The sequence below is a fragment of the Pteropus medius genome, unplaced genomic scaffold, assembly GCF_902729225.1.
Source record: "Pteropus medius unplaced genomic scaffold, Ma_sr-lr_union100, whole genome shotgun sequence".
In the NCBI taxonomy this organism is placed as follows: domain Eukaryota; kingdom Metazoa; phylum Chordata; class Mammalia; order Chiroptera; family Pteropodidae; genus Pteropus; species Pteropus medius.
The window spans coordinates 52,405,183-52,420,673 of record NW_024344378.1 but is presented as its reverse complement, the minus strand read 5'-3'; the positions used below and the strand labels follow the sequence as shown (position 1 = coordinate 52,420,673).

The window sequence follows — 15,491 nt, the reverse complement described above, 5'->3', positions numbered from 1 at the left end:
CCTTTCTTCAAATCTCCCAAAGCTCCAGAAGCCTGAGTCTGAAGCCAGGCTGCCTGGGTTCAGTTCCCAATGCTATTTGCATAACACTGGACAACTTAATCACCCTGGGTCTCCATTTACTCATAAGTAATATGGAGATGATAAATCACTACCCCAAAAAGTTGTTTTACGGATCAAGAAAGCTAATAACATAAACCACTTAGAACCATTAAACACCATAGAAAATGTTAGCTAAAATTATAATTTTCATTAGTCCTGGTATTGCCATGTCCAAAACAGAGCCATGAACAGTTCTTAGGCAGTCCAGGAGGGGGCACCCTTGTCAGCTGATCCCTTGGAATCTGCCCTGGATCAGTTTATAAACAGCTTCCCCTAAATTACACTTAAATCTTAAAAAGTTGCTTTTGTTCTCTCTCAGATTCAGGGATGAATTTGGACTGTATCTCATGAATCTGCCATAAGAAACCTTCTGCAAAGTTCACAGAGTTTTGTTTGTTTTTGTTTCTGTTTTCATTTAACCCAGTGAAAACAGCTGAAACTAACATTAGGAGCCACACCAGGAGCAACCACAAGCAGCTTTTGCCCTGAGCCAGCAAGTACTGGACTGTCCCCATGCCCCCAGAGAACCCATTGCAGAGGTGAGGGCTTAGCGAGTCACCTTCTGCTTCCTCCCACAGCCCATGCTCTGGCCCAAGATATTCCCTCACAGTCCTGTCTAGCTGGTACTTCAAGGGCTTGCACTGCAAGCAGATTACAGGGGGGTCGTGGTCATTCCTACTTCTAAGTAGGTTCCAGGATATCCTTTCCCATATCTCAAAGGGAGAACAAGCCTCATCTAACAAAAATACGGAAAAGGCAACTGAGAAAGCATGAAAACACTGAGGACATCAGAAGAAAGGTTGACTCTAAATATTAAAAAATGGACCAAACACTGAGATATCGCTTCATATACATTAGGACAGTTATTATTTTTTAAAAATGTTTTTAATTAAAAAAAGAAAATAACAAGTGTTGGCAAGGATGTGGAGAAATTAGAATCCTTATATAATGTTGGTGGGAATGTAAAATGGTGCAGCTGCTGTGGAAAACAGTATAGCAGTTCCATAAAAAATTAAACATACAATTACCATATGATCTAGCAATTCAGCTTCTAGATATATACACAAAAGAATTGAAAGCACGGATCTGAACAAATATTGTATGCCCATGTTCATAGCTGCGTTATTCACAATAGCTAAAACATGGAAATAACCCAAATGTCCATCGATGGATGAATAGATGGTTTAAACATACACTGGAATATTATTATTCAACCTTAAAAGGAAGAAAATTCTGACATATGCTACAACATAGATAAACCTCGAAGACATCATGCTAAGTGAATAAGCAGAAGGACAAATATTGTATGATTCTACTTACATTCCACTTTTTGTACTTATAGTTAAATTCATATAGCAGAAAGTAGAATGGTAGCTGCCAGGGGCAGTGGGAAGGGAGGAATGGGGAGTTAATATTTAATGGGGACAGAGTTTCAGTTTGAGAAGATGAAAAAGTGCTGGAGATGGGTCACGGTGATGGTAGCACAATGTGAATGTACCCAATGCCATTCAACCATGTACTTAAAAATGGTTAAAATAATAAATTTTAAGTTGTCTATTTTACCACAATAAAATATAATGGACTTTTGGTAACATTCCAGCTTAGAGAGCACTGTGCTGAGAATTAAGAGGCTGGGGCACAGCCGGGTGTCGCTATTAGCTCAGTGTGTGCCCAGCTGTGTGCCTGCCTCCATCCCTCCGTTCTCTCACCTGCAGATCAGGAAGGTCCCTTTCAGCTCTGTCCTCCTATCACAGGGATGTACCCATAGGGACCACCTCCCTAGGACTGAGACATTGCTCTCTATCATTGCCCAGCCTAGAATCCTCCTGCTCAATAAGAAACTCGGAGTCCCACAGTTTTTGGAGTCCAACCTCACCATATCAGACCTGGGAATTTCAGCTGCCCAGGCTTGGGGAGAGGAGAGAGCTGAGCGTTCTGCTTGGCTTGGCTCCTAACTCTCTGTCTAGCCTAGGACAGGTTTTTATCTCTCTGGGTCTTAGCTTTCCCTCCATGAAAAATAGAAACAGTACCATCCCTCATCCAAGGGCAGCCAAAACTGCCGGCCTGTTCTGGAATCATGTCCTTATCTATGCTCAAAGCTCCTGCTCAGTTCTCTAACATTGAAGAGAGGACAGGAGTTGGTTTTCCTCTTGGCAGAATCTCTTGAGCCGTTACATAGCTCCAGAAATATAGCCAGGCTTGTCATTGCAAGAGGCAGGGTTTTTAACAGTTTAAATAACACATTTGGGCAAGGTGTGCACATTTATTCAGCACAGGTGTATTTAGTGCCTACTTTGTGTCAGTTCTGTGCTGTGCGTTGTACAGCTGCAAGGTGGCGTAGTCACCACATGTAGTCATCACAGACTTGTACAGATGTAACGATTTTCTGGCAGATGGCAGTACAGTGTCTTAAGGAACAGGTGCCTTTTTCTAATTTTTGCGAAGGTACCGTATCAGCTGGCTGCCAGGCTGGTACTAGAGGATGGGAATACAGCAATAAGCAAGACACAGTCCCAGCCCTCAGAGAACTTACTGTCTAGTAGAGAAAACATGCCAGCAAATGGTGAGTGGAGCTATGGTGAGTGCGCACAGGGTGCATAGAAAAGGAGAACCTAATCTGGGCAGAGAATTCCTCTGGAGAAGAACCTCTAAGCTGATGCCCAGTGAACATACAGGATTCAACCAAGACAGGCCAAGTGGAGGGTATTCTTGGCAGAGGAAGCTCAGAGGCAGAGGCCCAGAGGCAAGAGAGAGCTCAGGCATCCCTCCTGGAATGGATCAGCATGGCTGAAGGGAAGCTCTTTTGGGGAAGGGCAAGACGTGAGGATGCAGGAACAGAAAAGACCACATAGGAGACCAATAAACACTGGCTAATGAATTTGAATGCTTTTCCGAAAGGTGATTGGAAGCCACTGAAAGGTTTTGAGCAGAAGTGTGAGATGCTGTTTGTACTTTTCAAAGATTGATTTAGCTCCAGTGTTGAGAATGAATCTGACAGGAACAAGAACGAAGGCTTGGAAAAGAGAAATCTAGGCAAAGAGCAATGAGTCAAAGTTAAGACAGTACCAGGAGAATGCAGAGAAGAGGTATAAATTCAAAGAATATTAAAGAGGTTGAATCCTTATAACTTGCTAAGTTTAGGAATTGGTAGTAAGCCAAAAGGAGAGATCAGAATAACAGCCACATTTCTGTCTTTGACAGGCAAGCGATGAAGCAGATTGGGAGGAAGAGGAAGAGGAGGATTAAGTTTGAATGTGCTGAGGCAGAAGTGTCTATGAAATTCCAGGAGGAAAGATCCAGTGGGCACGAGGTCCTGGAAGATCATTCATTACTGTTTTTCATGAGACCCTTCTCTAGGGAACTTGTCCATGTTCCCTGGCCCTTCTCCTACCTCTACCCAGAGAGACAAGAATCAGTGCTTTATAGAACCCACATGATCCAGTTGCACCCTACAGAGAAACTGAATGCTTCAAAACAGTACCAGTTTGTAGCAACCCCTTACATGAATAGTATTATGTTCCTGAAATTCAGTGAATAATCCTAGATGTAGGAAAAAGCACCAATAAAGATTTAAATTGCATATAGGTGCATATGTTTTTTAAATTCTGCTCCATTCTCTGTTCCATATGACCTTGGGCAATTTGAATTATCATATCTATATTTTATTTCCTCATTTGTAAAATGGGGCCCCATAGGGTTGCTTTGAGAGATAAATGAGATCATACATTGAAAGGGCTTAGACAGTTCCTAGCACATGGTAGAGGTTCATTAAATATTATCCGTTGTTGTGTTCGCTGTGAAATAAGGGGATGGAATGCCATCTTTAGAAAGGGCCCATCCCTGTAAAGGTGCAAAGGGGTAGTAGCAGGGCAGTGGTATCCAGTGGGGGCTGATAGAGTCAGGAGCTCTTATCAGGGAAGTAGGAAAAATGAAATCTTTGTGAAAGGGGAGGTTTCCTGACTCCTGGAAAAAGGAAATAGGAGGTCCAGATATTGAAGGAGGTACACACAGGTCTCTGGTAGCTCAGCCTGCTGGAGCAGCCATCACCTGGAAAATGGGTGGGTTTGGCACCAAGATGGCGAGCCCTGAGAAACGAACCTCAGGGAAAGCAAGTGAGGTTCACCCACACCTAAATATAGGCCAAGGGACGGGGCTCTCTCCACCTGTACTCCAAGGCTTCCATGGTCAACTGCCAACCGTCCTTGTCTTGTCAGCACTTCCTAATGACTACCAACATTGACCTCCTGTTGCCACTCAGAGCAACTTCAGGGGTTCCTTAAGACCAGAATGCTCTCCACAGTAGTGTGAACCTCGAGATGACTTCACTTTGGGACAACACAAAGCCCCTGGGGATGCTTGAACAATTCAAGAGGAGAGAGAACCCAGAGCAAGACATGAACCAGGCATGTGCAGACAGACTGGCATTGTTCTGAGTTGTACAACCAAAGATATGTGGCTCCCGGAGTCTGGAGAGTTGTTCAAACAGTTATGTCCAAAGAGAAACTGCATGATTTCCCATGCCATCAGTGAATACAAAGACCCTTCTTTTGTGACATCTTTTAGCTTGCTTTCCGGCCCCAAATTCTGCTCTGCCCCACCCATCTCCAGACCACACCGAATCTGCACAAGCCCCTTAGGGTCTTCCCGTCTCAAGCACACAGCAGTTTAGAATCACTGACATTAAGCCCTGACTCCACAGCACACTCCTTTCTGTGAGGGGAAGAATGGAACCCACGTAACCGAACTCCATACTGAGCCTGTGCACACATTTTCTCACTCAGCTCTGACAACAACCCAGCAAGGGGTAAGATAACTAGAGTGCAGATAGAGGGTGAGGGGCCACAATCAGAACCACACAGTTCAAGGAGGGAGGGAAGGGGTTAACAATACAGTTCCAATTTTTGTAAATAATATCACTGACCAAGTCAGCTGGCTCATCTCTAAATCTCTTGGCAGCTAGATGTTACCTAACTTCACACTCCGACAAGTTTGCAGTTGAGAAATAATTAAATGAATTTCTGCCTGATATATTCAGAGCTTCTCAGAAGCCAAAGCCTGCTCTGCTGTTTGAACTGAATAACTAAGTCTGTATTCAAGTGATACTAAAGGGAACAATTCCCTTTTTTTCTAACTTGGAGAATTTAATTTATGTGTTTTATCAAAAACTGCTGCTCTTGGTAGATTAATGGCCCACTATATTTTTCATATTAAATTAATTGAGTGCAGAATGGCTTTGTTGGGTTTGAATGACAGTCTCCAGAGTTTAGCTCATCATTCTTTAGGAAAGCATAAAATGAGAAACCAAAATCATGGAGCCTGAATTATCATATCTTTTCCTTCTTTGCGGGGAGGTTTTTCCATTTTCTCTTGTCGCGCAGTACATTAATTAGCAATCAGGCAGCACCTGGGCCAGGTGATTTCCATTCTCCATCCCTAACAAAACGCCAGCCCAGCCCATAACTTTCCATCTCATCGCATAGCTACAAAAAGAGAAACGCTTCACAAGTGACAGCCCTTTATGATGTAGAAAGCACCTTTGCTTCTTCTCTCATTTCACCCTTCCAACAAGCCTCCATACGACTACCCCCACTTTACAAAAGAAGAAACTGAGCAACTGAGCAAGAACTTGCTCGCAGTCACACTAGTAAGTGGCAGAGCTAGGACAGGACTCCCAGTCCGGTGCTCTTTTCCCCACACTATAGTAGTCTCACATGACTTCGCTTTGTAATTTTCAGTATTTTTTTTTTCGTGTAAACCTTTGCCCTACCATCTTTTTCCACCTATCTCTTCTTCCATTCTAAATTTAAATAAATGAATTCTTCTTTAACTTTTGACCACCTTATCTTGCTAGCTCATTTTTATCATTGTTCATCATGAACTCCAGGCTGCAGCCACATCAAAACATGTTGTCATGTCCTATGCACACAATGACTTTGCTTTTGTTAGTGCTGTTCCCTCTGCTATAGTGCCCTTCCCTACCTTCTTCACCTCCCACTTTTCCCAAACCAAATGCCATTTCCTCCACAGGGCCTTTCCAAATGTTCTCCCATCTTGGATGGAAAAAGATATTCCATGCAAGTGGAAACAAAAAGAGAGCAGGGGTAGCTAACCTTATATTAGACAAAACAGACAAGTAACAAGAGAAAAAAAGGTCATTGTAGAATGATAAGGGGGTCAATTCATTAAGAAGATATAACAATCATAAATATATATGACCCCGACATTGGAGCAACTAAATATATAAAGCAAATATTAACAGATCTGAAGAGAGAAATAACTAGCAGTACAATAATAGTAGGGATGTCAATACCGCACTTTTAATAATGGATAGATCATCCGGTCAGAAAATCAATAAGGAAACATTGGATATGACTTCGCTTAAGACTAAATGGATCTAACAGACAAGCACAAAACATTCTATTGAGCAGCAGCAACAGAATACACATTCTTCTCAAACCCACATGGAACATTCTGCAGGATAAATCATAGGTTAGGTCACAAAATAAGTCTTAAATTTTTAAGAAGATTGAAACCATATCAAATATCTTTTCTGATCACAATGGTATGAAACTAGAAATCATTAATAGGAAGACTACTGAACAATTCAAAAACATATGTAGAAATTAAAACACACAGTCCTGAACAACAAATGGATAAAGAAGTAATCAAAAGGGGAATCTGAAAAATATTTTCAGATAAAGGAAAATGGAAACACAATAAACCAAAACTTGGAATGCAGCAAAATACATTCTAAGAAGGAAGTTTGTAGTGATAATTCCTATATAAAGAAAAAAGAAAGATCTCAAATAACTTAACTTTACACTTAAGGAATTGGAAGAAGAACAAAAAACCTGAGCTCAAAGTTAGCAGAAAGAAGAAATTAATAAAGACCAGAGCAGAAATGAATGAAATAGAGACTGTGGGGGAGGGGGGGGACATAAAACTAAGAGCTGGTTTTTTGAAAAAAATGAATAAAACTAAAAAACTTGCAGTCAGATAACTAAGGAAAAAAGAGAGAAGACACAAAATCAGAAATGAAGGAGGAGACATTACAACTGATAACACAAAAATACTACAGATCACAGGAAACTACTATGAACAATTAATCACCAACAAATTAGATAACCTAGAACAGGGGTCCCCAACTCCCCAGGCTGCAGACCAATACTGGTCCGTGGCCTATTAAGAACTGAGCTGCACAGCAGGAGGTGAGCAGCAAGAAAGCAAGGAAAGCTCCATCTGTATTTGCAGCCACTCCCCGGCACTAGCATCACCACCTCAGCTCCACCTCAGATCATCAGGCATTAGATTCTCATAGGAGCACTGGTCCCTGGAGCCAAAAAGATTAGGGACTACTGACCTAGAAGAAACATATAAATTTTTAGAAACATACAACCTATCAAGACCGAATCATGAAGAAACATAAAATCTGAACAGAATAATTACTAGTAAGGAGGTTGAATCAGTAGTCAAAAATCTCCCAAGAAAGAAAAATTCAGGACCATATGGCTTAACAGGTGAGTTTTACTGAAGATTTAAAAATCCTCAAACTGTTCCCAAAAATTGAAGAAGAGGGAACACTTCTGAACTCATTTTAGGAGGCCAGCATTATCCTCATACCAAAGCTAAATAGAAACAATACAAGAAAAAAAATTATAAGCCAATATCTTTGATAAACATAGATGACAAAAATGAAAATAAACTCATAGATACAGAGAATATTTTGAAGGCTACTAGATGGGAGGGGGTGGGAGGGATGGCAAAAACGGGCAAGGAGATTAAGAAGTACAAATAGATAGTTACAAATAGACTTGGAGATATAAAGTATAGCATAGGAAAATAATTTATAATGTAATAAATATGTAAGAGGGAAGAGGGGTACTAGATTTAGTGGGGTGATCATTTTATGAGTTATATAGATCTCTAATTACTATGCTGTACAATGGAAACTAATATGTTATTGTATGCCAACTATAATTTTAAAAAACTCATTGAATTGTACAATGTAAATACAAGCAACTAATTGTCTATTATATTTTAATAAAGCCAGAAAAACAAACAAACAAACAAAGAATTCTATACCATGAGCAAGTGGGATTTATTCCTGGGATTCAAGGATGGCTCAACATAGGCAAATCAATCAATACGATACACCAACTTAACAAAAGAAGAATATAAATCATATTATCGTGTCAATAGATGCAGAAAAAGCATTTGACAAAATCCAGCATCCTTTCATGATAAAAACTCTCAACAAATTAGGTAAAGAAAAAATGTACCTCATCGTAATAAAAACCACATATGACAAGCCCACCACTAACATTATACTCAACAGTGAAAGAGTAAAAGCTTTTTCTCTAAGATCAGGAGCAGAATAAGCATGCTCACTCTCACCACTTTTATTCAACATAATAAGAAGTCCTAGACAGAACAATTAGGAAAGGAAAAGAAATAAAATGCAAGTAAATCAGAAAGAAAGAAGTAAAATTGCAGATGACATGATCTTAAATATAGAAAACGCTAAAGATTTTGCTGAAAAAAAATTGTTAGAATAAGCAAATTCAGAAAAGTTGCAGATACAAAATCAACACAAAAAACCAGTTGTCTTCCTATGCATGAAAAACAAACTACTCAAAAAAGAAATTAAAAAACAATCCCATTTATAATAGCATCAGGAAGAATAAAATGCTTAGAAATATATTTACCCAAGGAAGTGAAAGACCTGTATACTGAAAACTTAAGACACTGATGACAGAAATTGAAGAAGACACAAGTAAAGGGAAAGATATCCTGTGTTCACAGATTGAAAGAACTAATATTCTTAAAATATCCATACTACTCAAAGCAATCTACAGATTCAATGCAATTCCTGTCAAAATTCCAGTGGAATTTTTATAGAAATAGAAAAACGATCCCAAAATCCATATGAACACACAAAAGATCCTGAATAGCTAAAGCAATCTTGAGCCAGAAGAGCAAAGCTAAAGGTTTCTCATTTGTTGACTTCAAATAATATTACAAAGCTATAGTAACCAAAACAGTATGGTGCTGACAGGGAAAAAAAAAAAGACATATAGACCAATGAAACAGGGTAGAGAGCCCAGAAATAAGTTCATGTATATACAGTCAACTAAATTTCAAAAAAGACACTAAATATACAATGGAAAAAGGAATGTTTTTTCAATAAATAGTGTTGGGAAAACTAGATATCCACATGCAAAAGAATGAAATTGAACTCTATCTTATACCATACACAAAAGTAAACTCAAAACACATTAAAGACTTAAATGTGAGCCCTTAAATTGTAAAACTCCTAGAAGAAAACAAAGAGTAAGTTCCTTCACACTTACCTTGGCAATAATTTTTTTGGGATATGACACCAAAAGCAAAAATAAACCGGTAGTCCTAAATAAAACTAAAATATTTCTGCACAGAAAAGGAAACAAACAACAAAAGCAAAAGGCACCCTACAGTTAGGAGAAAATATTTTCAAACCACATATACAATAAAGGGTTAATATCCAAAATATATAAGGAACTCATGCAAGCCAATAGAAAACAAAATAACCTAATTAAAAAATGGGCAAATGACCGGAATAGATATTTTTTCATAAAAGACATAAAAAAAAACATAAAAAAGTCCTCAACATATTTAATCACCAAGGAAATGCAAATCAAAACCACGGTGAGAAATCAACTCACACTTGTTAGTATGACTATTATCAAAAAGACAAAAGATAACAAGTATTGGTAAGAATGTGAAGAAATTGGAACCCTCATGTACTGCTTGTGCAAAAGTGAAAATGCAAAATGGGGCAGTGGCTTTAGATAACAGTATAGCAGTTCCTCAAAATGTTAAACAGAGTCACCATATGACCCAGAAATTCCAATCCTAGGTAGATACCCAAACGAACTGAAAATATATGTTCACACAAAAACATATAAATGTTCAGAGCAACATTATTCCTAATAGCCAAAAAGTGGAAACAACCCAAAGACCTATCAACTTATAAATGGATAAACAAAAACGTGGTATATACATATATTAGAATTTCATTCAGCCATACAAAGGAAGTGCTGATACATGACGGACCTCGAAAACACGCTAAATGAAAGAAGTCAGACACAAAAGGCCACATAATATCTGATTTGGATACAAAATATCCAAAATAGGTAAATCCCATAGGGATTAGTGGTTTTCAGCGATGTGGCAGGAGATGGAGTAACTAGCGGGTACATGGGGGTTTTGCGGTAATGAAATGTTCAGGAATTATGAAGTGGTGATGGTTGCACGACTTTATAAGTATACTAAAAACCACTGAGTTGTACACTTTAAAGTGATGAATTTTCGTTTTGTGAACTGTATTTCAATTTTTTTTGTAAGTCTGTTTAATAAACCCAACATATGGTTAAGTAAAGCTGAGGACCAGAGGGCTAGCCAGCACACCTCTGTTCTCCCTGCTGTGGCATTGGTTCCAATCACCTCTGAAAGTGAACCATTGCAACAGTCCCCTCCTCTCACTCCCAAATCCAGCCTGAAACTCATCGCCCACCTTTAGAATTTTCCCACATGCCTTTTTATTTTCTGTATTTTTTGACGTTTTGACATCTGGGGCCCTGCTGATCCTAGGAGAGGCACCTTCCAGAGCTAGACAACTCGTAAAGATTAAAATGTAAAAGACTCTTCTGCAAGGGTGCCTTTCACATACAAACCAACCAATCCAAAGCCCATATTCCAACTACCTTCTTTACCTAGTTCTTATATTGTGGGTCACTATCCATCTGCCCTCATCGCTCCAGGGCCAGGTATCAGACAACAAGAGACAGCCTCTGTATCCCAAAGCCTGCTGAAGTTATTCAAAACAACCAAGCCTAAACCTGCTTACCCTCCTTAACTTACCTTTCCCACAAAAACCATAAGGAAGCTTTGCTCACGTTTTCCCTTCACTCCTCTGCCTCCTGACTGACCCTGATGCTTCCCCATGTGGCCTTGTGTGGCATGCCATGCTCTCTGTTTCTAGAAATCCGGGAGTAAAAACTTCCTGCAAGACAGTCATTCCCATGTCTGCAAGTCTTACCATACCTGATTAAAACAAGTCTGAGTACATATTAAACACCACCCTTCCAACCTGGTTTCACCATCCCTTTCCCATCTACCTCTCACCACCTCTGACACTCTCTGAACTTTATAGTCAACCCATGCATCTCCAGTTTCTTAAGCATAGCACATCCTTTGTCATGCCTTTACACATTCTGGGTACTCCATCTACAGTGCCCTCTCCAGCCTCTTGGCCTCAGTTAATCCCATGCCACCATAAAACTTCACTTTACAATGCTGTATGGACATTCTCCCCTAAAGCCCTTAGCCTGTGTGTCTATCCCCTGCCTGTCTGGTGAGTTCTTCCAAGATAAGCACCATAATTCCTCACCTCTGGATTCCCAAGGTTTAGTGCAGAGCCAGAAAATTACTGGTAACTCAAGAAATGTCAGGTTTTCTTTTTTTAGTGTAAGAAATCTCCCCTACTTGCATCTAAGCTCCTTGAAGGTTGAGCCCCTACTTTCTGGGTCCTTTGTAGGACCACACACACACAGTTGGCCCTGGGTAAAGGCTTCTGGGCTGAGTGAGCGAACTGGAATGATGACTGAGCAAATAAACGAGTGAGAGGAGGATGGGTGGGGAAGGCGAGCTGGTCTCCTGGGCCCTGAGAAGCAAGCTCTACTCACACTGTTCTTCCCACTCGCGCTCCTCCTTCTCACTGGCCTGGCTCTGTAGCTGGGCCTGCTTCAGGGTCCAGTAGAGTTCCTTCGCCCTCTGCTCTTCCTGGAGGCGAATCTGCTCTTCTCCTCGCTTCCTCTCCTCTTCCTCTTTTCTCTAAAATATCGTGGGGACAGAATAACGTTAGGTGACAGTGACACTTCACGCGAGAGAAATATCTCTGGGATTCTGTGGAAGGGCAGGGCTGAGCTCTCTCAGAGTGGGGTGGGACATGAGTGGACACTTCCATCTCAGTCACTACACACGTGAAACAGCAATAGTTGCATGTAATCAAGCGGTGGGAAAGCTCAAACGTGTTGAAATGTGTGGAATAATTTGTAAACTCTAAGGTGTTCTGTACAGATAAGAGGACTCTGAGCCATCCTTGGCCACACTTCCATTCTGGGAAGAAGAGGGAGGGTAGGTGTGTATGTGAGGGCAGAGGGGTGTTCCTGGTCTCCCTGGAGGTCAATTTAGCAGGATGTGATGTCTTAACCTTATGTCCAGATAAGATATTTCTAAGAGAGAGCAGGTTTGAGGGCCCCAGATATCCTATTTTTGTCCCATTTTTAAGCTCCATAAAGGTCAGTATGTGTATTTTCCCATGCCTTTGTTTACATTGAAGTAGCATGCACATATTAAACATGGATTTCAAAAGACTACTTTATCCACACCAACCCAACTCTAGTCTTTGCCCAAAGGCCACCATTTTCAATTATGTTAGCTGTTCCTTCGTCTGGGTCTATGTCTAAATAATGCTTCTAATTCTTGATTTATTAATTCTAGACATTAAGTACTGCTTTTATTTTTTGATACATGAGCACTTATACCTCCTACACAAGTAAACACCCATACTTTTCCTCTTCATCCGCACAATAACTTTACATCACAATTTGTAGTTAAATCAATAATCGGTGTAAATATAGTTCACTGCAAAGCCAGATAGGGTACTATGTCCACCATTTCCAAGAAGTACCTTTTTTTAACTTTCTAACATAATCTCTGAAATGTGGGTGGGTCTCACAACTTACAACTTGCCTTTTCAATAGGCAACAGTATTTTTCTTTCTTCTTAAAAAAATGATACATTTTACAATTAATGGCCTCTTAAATTCAATAAAATATGGTAGTATGATGGCTTTTTCTTTCAAATTTTTTTTGCTTTTTCCCGAGTTAATAATTGTTTTATCTTGAAATTGAATATTGACTTTTCCCAAACTTCAATATCTGTAGTAAATCTTTCTCTGTATTTAACCAGGTGCTTTTTATGATAACAGATAAAACAGCAGTTATCTTTTTCCAAGAGATGCCTCACCACCAGATACCATCTTTTCTTCTTCATCGATCTCAACTGGTTGCTATCTATGTATCCTGTCCATTCATCCACCCAAGACTCACCTCTCAGCCTTCCTTGAGTTGAAGTCCTTGTTTCTTTGTTCCAAGTTTTTTCAGTTACTTCCTCATTTTGCAGCAACATAGCTTACAGTACTTCTCAGGTAAGGATGCACAGAGAGACACTTTCTGAGTCTTGTCTGAAAACATCTCTGTGCTACCCTTACACATAACTGCTAATTTAGCTGAATATAGAATTTGATTAAAAATCAAATTTTCCTGCGGAATTTAGACTTTGATTCCTTGTCTTCTAGCATCCAGTGCTGCCAGTAGGATTCTCATTCTTCTGCATAAGGCATTAATTTTTCTCTTTATCACTGACGTTCTGAACTTTTTAAAATAATGTGCCTTAGTGTGGATTTTCTTCCATTGATTGTTTTCAGCACTCAGAGTGCATTTGATCTAGAACCTCAGGTCTTTCCAGTCTAATGCACCTTGGTTTAAGATTTCTTTAATAATTTCTTCTTTAATTTCTCTTTTTGCTTTCTGAACTCCTGTTTGTCAAATACTGAACTTCTTGAATTGATTCTCTAAGAGCCTTACCATTTCTCTTTTTTTTCTATCTCTTGTCTTTTTTCATTCTATTTCCTGTTTGATTTCACTGACTTTATTGTCCAAACCTTCTACTGAATTTTTTATTTCAGCTATTGCATTTGTAATTCCCAAGTCCTCTTTCTTATTCTTTGATTGTTCCTTTTTGTTTTATTGCACCATGTACTTGTTTTCATGAAAGCAACAGCTCATCTCTAAGAGTTTTAGAAGTTTTTCTTCCCCATATTCTGATTTAGGTCTATTTCCTCTGCTTTTTTGCTTTTTTGCTTTTATTTTAGTTTATTTTATTTGGTGCCTGTCATTTATATTGGAGACTTTCTTCAGATGTCTGATGTTCTCTGTGTTCATATTCAAGAGAGAAAATAAGTATCTGAATGGGAGACTCAGAACATGTAGACAGGGCTTCCTTAAGAGGTGAGCTTTACTCTAGGATGATAGGCTTAGGAATCAGCCATTTCACTGAGGAGCACTCAGGTGTAAGAATCTAGAGGTCCTCTTTCTGAGGTGATTGTGTCTTCTCCTCTAACCTACCTGGGTGGTGTGTAACCACCAACGTTTCAGGAGTCTGTGGCAGAGGCAGGCTGCAGGTGTGACAGGGCTTAAACTCAAGCAAAGAGAACCCCTTCATGGCAACACCATGCTTTGAAGTGACTTCCTTGCACATTTCTCCCTCAAGTCCCTTAATAATGGCCAGAACGAGTCCTCCCAGGATGCTGGGGCAGCAGTTCTATCCTGGTAAGATGTCCCAAGCGCAGACCAGGTCCCATATGAGCCTTAGTCCTTGTTTCTTCCCTTCAGGGTGCTCTCTGCCTCTCTCCTCCATGCAAGTTGTTAACCAAACATACCAGGAAACTCAAGGACTCACACGTATGGGATCTTCCTGCGACCCAGTGGCCAAGCCTTGGTTCCAGAAGTGTGGCCTACCAAGCAGATGAATCCTACTGGCCAGCACAGCATTTTTATCATAGTTTCACATTAGATTGAGTCACCAGAATGGAATTACAGATTGATTTTATGTGGCTCAAATTGTGAATTTGTTATAGACAAAAATACCACACAAAAATATTTCCTGGCCTTGTGCACCCTAGGGGCAACCCCGGCTGCAGGTCCCACTGTTTATAGTTCAGACCTTTACTTACTCCTCCTGTTTCCCAACTGCCCCTCCCCTGCTCTTTCCACTCGTCCTGATTCGCTGAGCCCAAAACTCTTCCCCTTCCATTTCCCATCTCCTTCTGGTCAGAAGGAGGATACAGTAGCCTAGAATAAACAGGTGACACTGGGACATTTGGATCTAGCCACTCCATGTAGTAACTTGTCGTCTATCGCCAATCTCAGCTCCACCCTTCACAGTCCTGAGCCTGTGGGGGTTCTGGACTGAGCTGGTTCACTGCATCAGCCCTTTTCTGCAGGCGCCTCACTTTCCCTCTGTCTTCCAGCTGTCAAACTTTCGTGGAAATTTTCTCATCTAGTCTTCTCTCCTCTCGTTTTCTCCTCCTTATTGTTTACAACCTTTTCAGTTTTTTGCTGCTATTTTAATGGATCAACAACAACAACAAAGAGATAACTAAGTTATGAATCCCTCGTTAAAAAAAAAAAAAGAAAAAAAGACAAGGTTTTTGTTTTGTTTTGTTTTGTTTTGTTTTGTTTTGTTCGAAATGGCACAGATTAAAAACTTTTCTCCATTCAATGATCAAT

General features: G+C 40.0%; 1 protein-coding gene across 4 annotated transcripts in view; it reads right to left on the bottom strand.

Annotated features, from left to right (window-relative positions):
- The window catches only part of SH2D4B (SH2 domain containing 4B), a 125,131-nt gene that overhangs the window by 72,332 nt on the left and 37,308 nt on the right, over positions 1-15,491 (bottom strand). For all 4 annotated transcript variants that reach the window (XM_039872253.1, XM_039872254.1, XM_039872255.1 and 1 more), the window contains exon 4: positions 11,823-11,970. In XM_039872253.1, coding sequence (XP_039728187.1) covers positions 11,823-11,970 — 148 coding nt within the window. The remainder of the gene's footprint in view (positions 1-11,822; positions 11,971-15,491) is intronic.